The following is a 6,749-nucleotide window of genomic DNA, read 5'->3' as shown; positions in this document are numbered from 1 at the left end:
GTGCTGGTTGGGGCAGGAGAGTAGGTCCTGGCTTCCCCAGCTCTGTCCCTCCTGACCCGGAGTCTGGGCTGTTGTGTGGGCGGAGGACACTGGCTTTCTCTCCCTAGGATGGCCCTCCTTCCCTGCGCCCTGCCCGCTCAGAGGGCAAGTTCCATGGGTGGAGTCCAGGAGCTGGTCAGGCTGGGAGGTCTGAGGCTGCCAACGGCTCCTGGTCGCTTTGCTCTTAGCCCTTGGGTGCCACACTTGCCATCTCTGGGTCTTGGGTGGGTGGCGTTTGTGCTGACCAGACGTCACCACATCTCCCAGCTCTATCTCTCGAGCAGAGCCTCAGCAGCGAAGGACCCAGCTCCCTCCCCGGCCCTCCTCCCAGGACCCACAGCCTACCCGGGCGCGCTCGCTCCAGTCCAGGCCTCAGCCCGCGCTGGGGACGCGGAGGCAGGGAGCTGCGGGGCCCTGGCCGGCGCCCGCGGGCAGCCCTGGCCCGGTTCCTCCTCTGCCGGTTCCCGCCAAGGCGCGAAGAGCTGGCGGACGCCCCTGGAAAGTCTCAGCGACCCCCGGGCCCCGCCCCGCCCCGCGGCCCCGCCCCCCGCCCGCTCCGCCCTCCGCGCGGTCCGAGGCTCCGGGCCCCAAGGCGGCCCGTGGGCGCAGCGCCCAGCAGCGCCCGGAGTCGCTCGGACGCCGGCCCGGGGCCACTGAGGCCGTGGACTCTCTGGGCCCCGGGAGAGTTCGGGGCCGGAGAGCGGCGGCGGCGGGACCCATGGAGGCGCGCGGGGAGCTGGGCTCGGGCCGGGCGTCCGCGGGCGGCGACCTGCTGCTGGCGCTGCTGGCGCGGAGGGAGGACTTGCGCCGAGGTGGGTGCTCGGGATGAGCGGCTGCACCAGGGAGGGCGCACCACTGGGAGACCCGGAGGTCCTCGCTCCTGTCCGGGCCTGGCCTCGGGACCCGTGGGCCCCGGGCGGGGGTGGGTGCGAGAGCCCCAGCACGTCCCGCCTGGGCACCCCAACACCAAGTTTGCGTGGGGCTTTGAGCTGTGATGTCGGGTCTGTGGTGGTGGCGGCGCCAGGCAGGCCAGGAGCTCTCCGAGTCCCAGGGCTTGTCAGGAACCCGCTCTTTGACCCGAAGAGTATGCAGAGAGCACCGTGGGGCCCAGTGACCACAGGGCAGGAGGGTGTCCAAGAGGACAGCCCCCGTCCAGACCCTCCCTACTCTCCGCGGAGGAGCTGGGTACAGGGGCCGGGGTGGAGCTGCACCTCATCGGTATTTCACCCCTAGTCGGGGCCCCGGGAGTCTGCACCCACACCGCCTGCTCCGTCGGCTCGCTCTGGGCTGGTCCTCAGGACCCTTCCACCGGAAAGCCCCCAACTTTCTGGGAGCGCCAGTCTCACCCCCGTACTTTGGCGCCCAGAGAATCAGGACCATTCCCCGCGGGCTTCTGGGCTGGCGGGACCGCGGGACGGAGACCGAGGTGGCCTGGGGCGGCGGGGACGGGCAGGAACCGAGCAGGCGGGAAAGAGGTTACGTCTGGGCTCTGGGGTCTCATCCTCCCCTACTTATTTATTTATTTTCCGACGGTTCCTGGGAGGGGTTGGCCGCAGGGGCTGTGAGGAAGGGGTGGGCGGGCGGAGGGAGAGGGAGGGAGGGGAGGCGGGCTCGCAGCCTACGGCTCAGGAGAGCTGGCCGGGAGCGCGCGGGCGGGCGGAAGGCTCTCCTGGGCCCCGCCAGCACGGAGGGTAGGAGACCCGCCGAGGCCGGAGTCGCCATGCAGCGTAAGGCCCAGAACGCCGGGGTTTCGCGGGGAGCACGAGGGGCGCGCGGGGCCGGCTTTTGCCCGACGCGGGCTCCGAGGGGCGGCGGGGCCGAGGCGCTGTCCGGGCCGCGGTGCTGAATCCGCGCAGCGAGGGCGCGTCCAGCCTTCAGCTCCACGCGGGTGTCCTCGCCGCCGCGGTGGGCCTGGGGGCGCCCAGGGATCTCCAGGCGCCGCACCTGGGACCGCGATTTTGCCCGATGCGGGACCGCGTCCTTCGCGGGTTTCCCGCTGTTGCGGGAGGGAGGTCGATCCGAGGGAGATCTTTCTCTGGTGCTCCCACCGCCTGCTGGGGGCCCTGGAGCTGGAGGGGTCCGGGACCGCGAGGTGAGCGTGGCGAGGTGGGTGCAATATTTGTGCAGGATCCAGCTCTTGTGCGTTGCCCTTTTCTCCACAGGAGACTTCTCCTGAATTAACAGGGCGTCCTCACCCCGTGAGCACTCTGAAAAGCCCCTCATGGCCCCCGAGTTTCCCCAGCTTTTCCCCAGCCCGGTTTCCCCTGAGGCCTCAGTCCCAGGGGCACAACCCAGCGTTGGAGTAACTAGGACTCTTGGGAGGGCAAAGTGCCTACTGTGCACTCGGGCACCCGCACTTGAGCATGAGGACAGCGAATCCCTTTGCCCAGCCCACTCACAAGTATCCCCGCGGTCCCCCGAAGACAGGGAAGGCAGGGGATTTTACCTTGGTGGCCTGCAGACAAGGCCATGGTGCTGGGCGGCCACTCGTGCAAGGAGTCTCTTTCTCGCCACCGGGATGGTTAATCGTGTCAAGTAATGAGGGCAAGTGGGTGGCGGGCGCCTCACAAGCCACATGTGCCCCCAGGGGACGGTCAGGGCGCCTCTTCCAGCCCGGCTCCAAGAGGGCCCCTGAGATGGGGTTTTCACCGCGCCGGACGCGCCGCCCTCCCTGTGCACTGGGGCCGTTTCGCAGTTGACGACATCTGGCCTAATGCGACGGCCGGGGCCCCCTCTTACTCACGGGCGCGTTTCTCAGCCTGTTTCGGTTTCCCTGAATTTTAGCTGCAGGCTGGGCTGTGGGCTCCGGGGCCATGCGCTCCCTACACTTGGGGAAGAGAACGTGCTGGAAGGGGGCCTGGGGGCTGGGACGGGAGGGCGACTTCCATCCTTCCCGCGCGGGCAGCGCCCGTGACCGCAGCGGCTTCTCGCCTTGCAGAGATCCCGCTGTGCGCGGGCTGCGACCAGCACATCCTGGACCGCTTCATCCTCAAGGCCCTGGACCGCCACTGGCACAGCAAGTGCCTCAAGTGCAGCGACTGCCACACGCCGCTGGCCGAGCGCTGCTTCAGCCGCGGGGAGAGCGTGTACTGCAAGGAGGACTTCTTCAAGTGAGCCTGGCGGGGCGGGGCGGGGCGGGCGTCGCCATCTGTCCCCGGAAAGGAGGCCGGGATGGTCACCCTGAGGGACCCCGGTTCCCCACAATAACCAAGCCAGGAGCCCGGGAAGCCTCCATCTCCAGACCCCCTCCTGTCACCCAGGCAGGGCGCCCTGGGGCCTCTCCATGGGTGGCTGGGCCTCGCTAACACATCAACAATTTTTTTTTGTTTTTAGGTCATTAATTTTGTAAACTGTGGAAGCAGTCGATAAAAAAATAACCCCAAGTGTGTAGGACTCTGTTGGGGTTACTCCCTGTTAGTTTCGGTCTTGTTTTTGTCCTTAATGCCGGTGGGGGCGCCTGCGGGCATAGGTCTCGGGTCTGAGGGATTCACCTTCCCCGCGCCCCAGCGGCTTCGCTCCCGGAACCGCCCTGCGCCGGCCGAGCCTGAGGCTCTTCCACCCGCTCCGGGCGCAGGAGCGGCCGGCGCGCCTCGCTGACGTGCCCTGTGCGTCCCGCAGGCGCTTCGGGACCAAGTGCGCCGCGTGCCAGCTGGGCATCCCGCCCACGCAGGTGGTGCGCCGCGCCCAGGACTTCGTGTACCACCTGCACTGCTTCGCCTGTGTCGTGTGCAAGCGGCAGCTGGCCACGGGCGACGAGTTCTACCTCATGGAGGACAGCCGGCTGGTGTGCAAGGCGGACTACGAGACGGCCAAGCAGCGAGGTCAGCGGGAGGGGGCGACGGTCGCCGGGCCTGGCCCTGGCGCCCTCCCTTTCTTGTCTGCAAAATGGAGCCAAGGCTGGTCCCGGCGGGGCGCGGAGGGAGCCTCGCCTCCGGCTCCTGCTCGTCCCCCGGGGCTGGAGGCGTCCCCACCCCCGCCCGCCTGCCAAGGAGACAGGAGGGAACAATGAACAGATCCGCCTCGGGGAAGCGGGGTCGGAGGGCTTAGCCGCCGCCTTCTCGGGAGCGGGAGCGGGCGCGCGGGGAGCCTGGTCTGAATTATGCGAATTATCACTCCCTAGTCGGGATTATCTCCCTAAATCCCTGACCGTGAATATCCTGCCCTACCCGAACCCTGAGAACAAAGCGCGGGGCGCTTGCGGGTGGGGAGCTGAGGCCGCAGGCCGCCGGGGCCCAGAGGCCCCACCTCGTTTCCTCCATTGCTCCCGGCGCCCGCGTCCTGCGAAGCCTCCGGCCCCAAGGCCACGGCGGGCGGTCGCTGCCGAGTCGGCATCGGCATCGGGGGCCGTGAAGTCCCCGCGCGCGCAAGGGGGCGGGATCGGAGGGGGCGGGATCGCCGGGCGGCGGCGGGAGGAGCGGGCCCAGCCTCACGGCTCCTGTGCGGTGCAGAGGCCGAGGCCACGGCCAAGCGGCCGCGCACGACCATCACGGCCAAGCAGCTGGAGACGCTCAAGAGCGCCTACAACACGTCGCCCAAGCCCGCGCGCCACGTGCGCGAGCAGCTCTCGTCTGAGACCGGCCTGGACATGCGCGTGGTGCAGGTCAGCGCCCCGCGCCGCCCGCGCCCGTGGCCTCTCCGCCCGCCCCGGCCGCCCTGCACGCGGGCTCTCACGCGCTGCCCCTCCCCAGGTGTGGTTCCAGAACCGCCGGGCCAAGGAGAAGAGGCTGAAGAAGGACGCGGGCCGACAGCGCTGGGGCCAGTATTTCCGCAGCATGAAGCGCGCCCGCGGGGGCTCCAAGTCCGACAAGGACAGCGTCCAGGAGGAGGGGCAGGACAGCGACGCCGAGGTCTCCTTCACGGGTACGCGCAGGCCAGGGGCGGCTTCTCCCACATCACGGAGAGAGCGCGGCTCTGGGCGCAAAGGACGTGGGGCTGGTTGGTCGCAGGGAGCCTGGAAATCTGAATTTCCTGGTAAAGTGGCCTCTTTAGCCCTGCGTAAAAAAACCCGTTTGTGGACCCTGGTCCCCCAGCCCCGAGCCCTGTGACTTGGCCACTCAGGACTACTGCTCTTCCCTGCTTGGGGACAGAAGCCCTGTGGCCTGGCCTGTCCAGGGGGCTTTCTCACGGGGGCAGGGTCCAGACCTGCTCTCTGGCTCCTGGCCCTCGTCGTGATGTTTAGGAAGTTGGGCCACTCGGTGCTGGGAGGGTCCCTCTGTGGGATGCAATTATCTCCTCCCCGCCAAGGGACCCCTACCTCTTCACGCCCATCCTCAGAGAGCGCAGTGACTCTCTCTGGCTGTGTCGTGACCCTGGGCAACCGTTCCAGCCTCTCTGGGCCTCAAGTAACTTGTCTGCAAACTGGGGACGGGTGGTAGGTATCTGTGCTGCCCTGTCCACAGCAGCCTTGGCGATCGTCCTGGAACCCTGTGCCCTGGCTGGGCCGTTCCTGACCCCGTACCACCAGGGGACCCCTCATTCCTTAGATTCTGGGTGGGACTGAGCTGCACTAATGCAGGGGTGAGGAGCCGGGGCAGAGGGCAGTGGTGATTTCTGAGAGCAGAAGAGGCTGGGGCTGGCCTGTCATGTGGCATGGGCAGGTCCCCCCTGCAGGAAGGGTGCTGAGGGGTCAGAGGTGGCGGAGGGTGGGCACTGAGCAGCGCCCTCTGCTTCCACTGCAGAAGACCCGCCCATGGCCGAGCTGGGCCCTGCTAACGGCCTTTATGGCAGCCTGGGGGAGCCCACTGCGCCCTTGGGCCGGCCCACGGGAGCCCCAGGCAGCTTCCCACTGGAGCATGGAGGCCTGGCCCGCCCGGAGCAGTACCGCGAGCTGCGCCCCAGCAGCCCCTACGGTGTCCCCCCATCGCCGGCCGCCCTGCAGAGCCTCCCAGGCCCCCAGCCCCTCCTCTCCAGCTTGGTGTACCCAGAGGCTGGCTTGGGCCTCATCCCCTCGGGGGCCCCAGGTGGGCCCCCGCCCATGAGGGTGCTGGCAGGCAACGGACCCAGCTCCGACCTGTCTACGGGGAGCAGCGGGGGCTACCCCGACTTTCCTGCGAGCCCCGCCTCCTGGCTGGACGAGGTGGACCACGCTCAGTTCTGACGGAGGCCGCAACCCCACTGAGCTCCTGACTCAACGGCCCGGCCAGCAGTGCAGCCTGTGCTCTGTGCTAGGAGCCAGGCTCTCCTCCCTTCCCCAAGCCCTGGACTTCCGTGAGAAGCAGGTGCCACCAGCGGGGGACAGGAAGAGGACGTCGAGGGAGGGCTTGTTTCTGTGGAGTGCCCAACCCTGCGGCCCCCAGCCTTGGGGCCGGGACGGTCCATGTCTGCTCTTCCTCCTGCACAGGGCTGGCCCACCTGGTGGCCGCTGGCAGGCCTTGTTTTGTAAGCCAATTTCTCCCTTTACTGTCCAGTTAAACTGAGGGCTTGCTGCTCATCCTAGACATGAAATGTCACCCCGCCTAGGCCAGGCCTTCGCTTCCGGGCTTCTCCCCAGCCCGGCCCGGCAGGGTCCTCAGGCTGGAAGCTGCTTTAACTTCCACAGTTAAACCATGAGGCTCATCGCTCCCTCAGCTCGCAGGCCCCATCTGTCGCGTTGTGCAGTGCCCCGGCCCCACTTTAGGTCAGAGACGGGCCTCGTTTGTCCAGGCAGAAGGCAGTGCGGAGCGGGGAGGGCGGGGGGAGGGGGGTCACGTCTGCGTCCTTTCTGGTCCCTC

The 6,749-nt window shown here is 68.2% G+C and overlaps 1 protein-coding gene across 2 annotated transcripts in view; it reads left to right on the top strand.

The window, feature by feature from the left end:
• Positions 1–6,420, top strand: part of LHX3 (LIM homeobox 3) — a 7,714-nt gene extending 1,294 nt beyond the window's left edge. Inside the window, exons 1-6 of one of the 2 annotated variants that reach the window (XM_039858792.1) lie at positions 650–851; positions 2,978–3,149; positions 3,658–3,860; positions 4,488–4,639; positions 4,728–4,899; positions 5,718–6,420. In XM_039858792.1, the coding sequence (XP_039714726.1) occupies positions 758–851; positions 2,978–3,149; positions 3,658–3,860; positions 4,488–4,639; positions 4,728–4,899; positions 5,718–6,136 (1,212 nt within the window). In that variant the 5' untranslated portion in view covers positions 650–757 and the 3' untranslated portion in view covers positions 6,137–6,420. Of the gene's footprint in view, positions 1–649; positions 852–2,977; positions 3,150–3,657; positions 3,861–4,487; positions 4,640–4,727; positions 4,900–5,717 lie in introns of those variants that run through there. The other variant, XM_039858793.1, reaches the window with a different exon arrangement.
• The last annotated feature ends 329 nt before the right edge of the window (positions 6,421–6,749 follow it).

This window comes from Pteropus medius, unplaced genomic scaffold (assembly GCF_902729225.1).
Source record: "Pteropus medius unplaced genomic scaffold, Ma_sr-lr_union100, whole genome shotgun sequence".
Taxonomy (NCBI): Eukaryota; Metazoa; Chordata; class Mammalia; order Chiroptera; family Pteropodidae; genus Pteropus; species Pteropus medius.
Note: the sequence above shows the minus strand (reverse complement) of the source record. Positions and strands in the feature narration are given on the sequence as shown.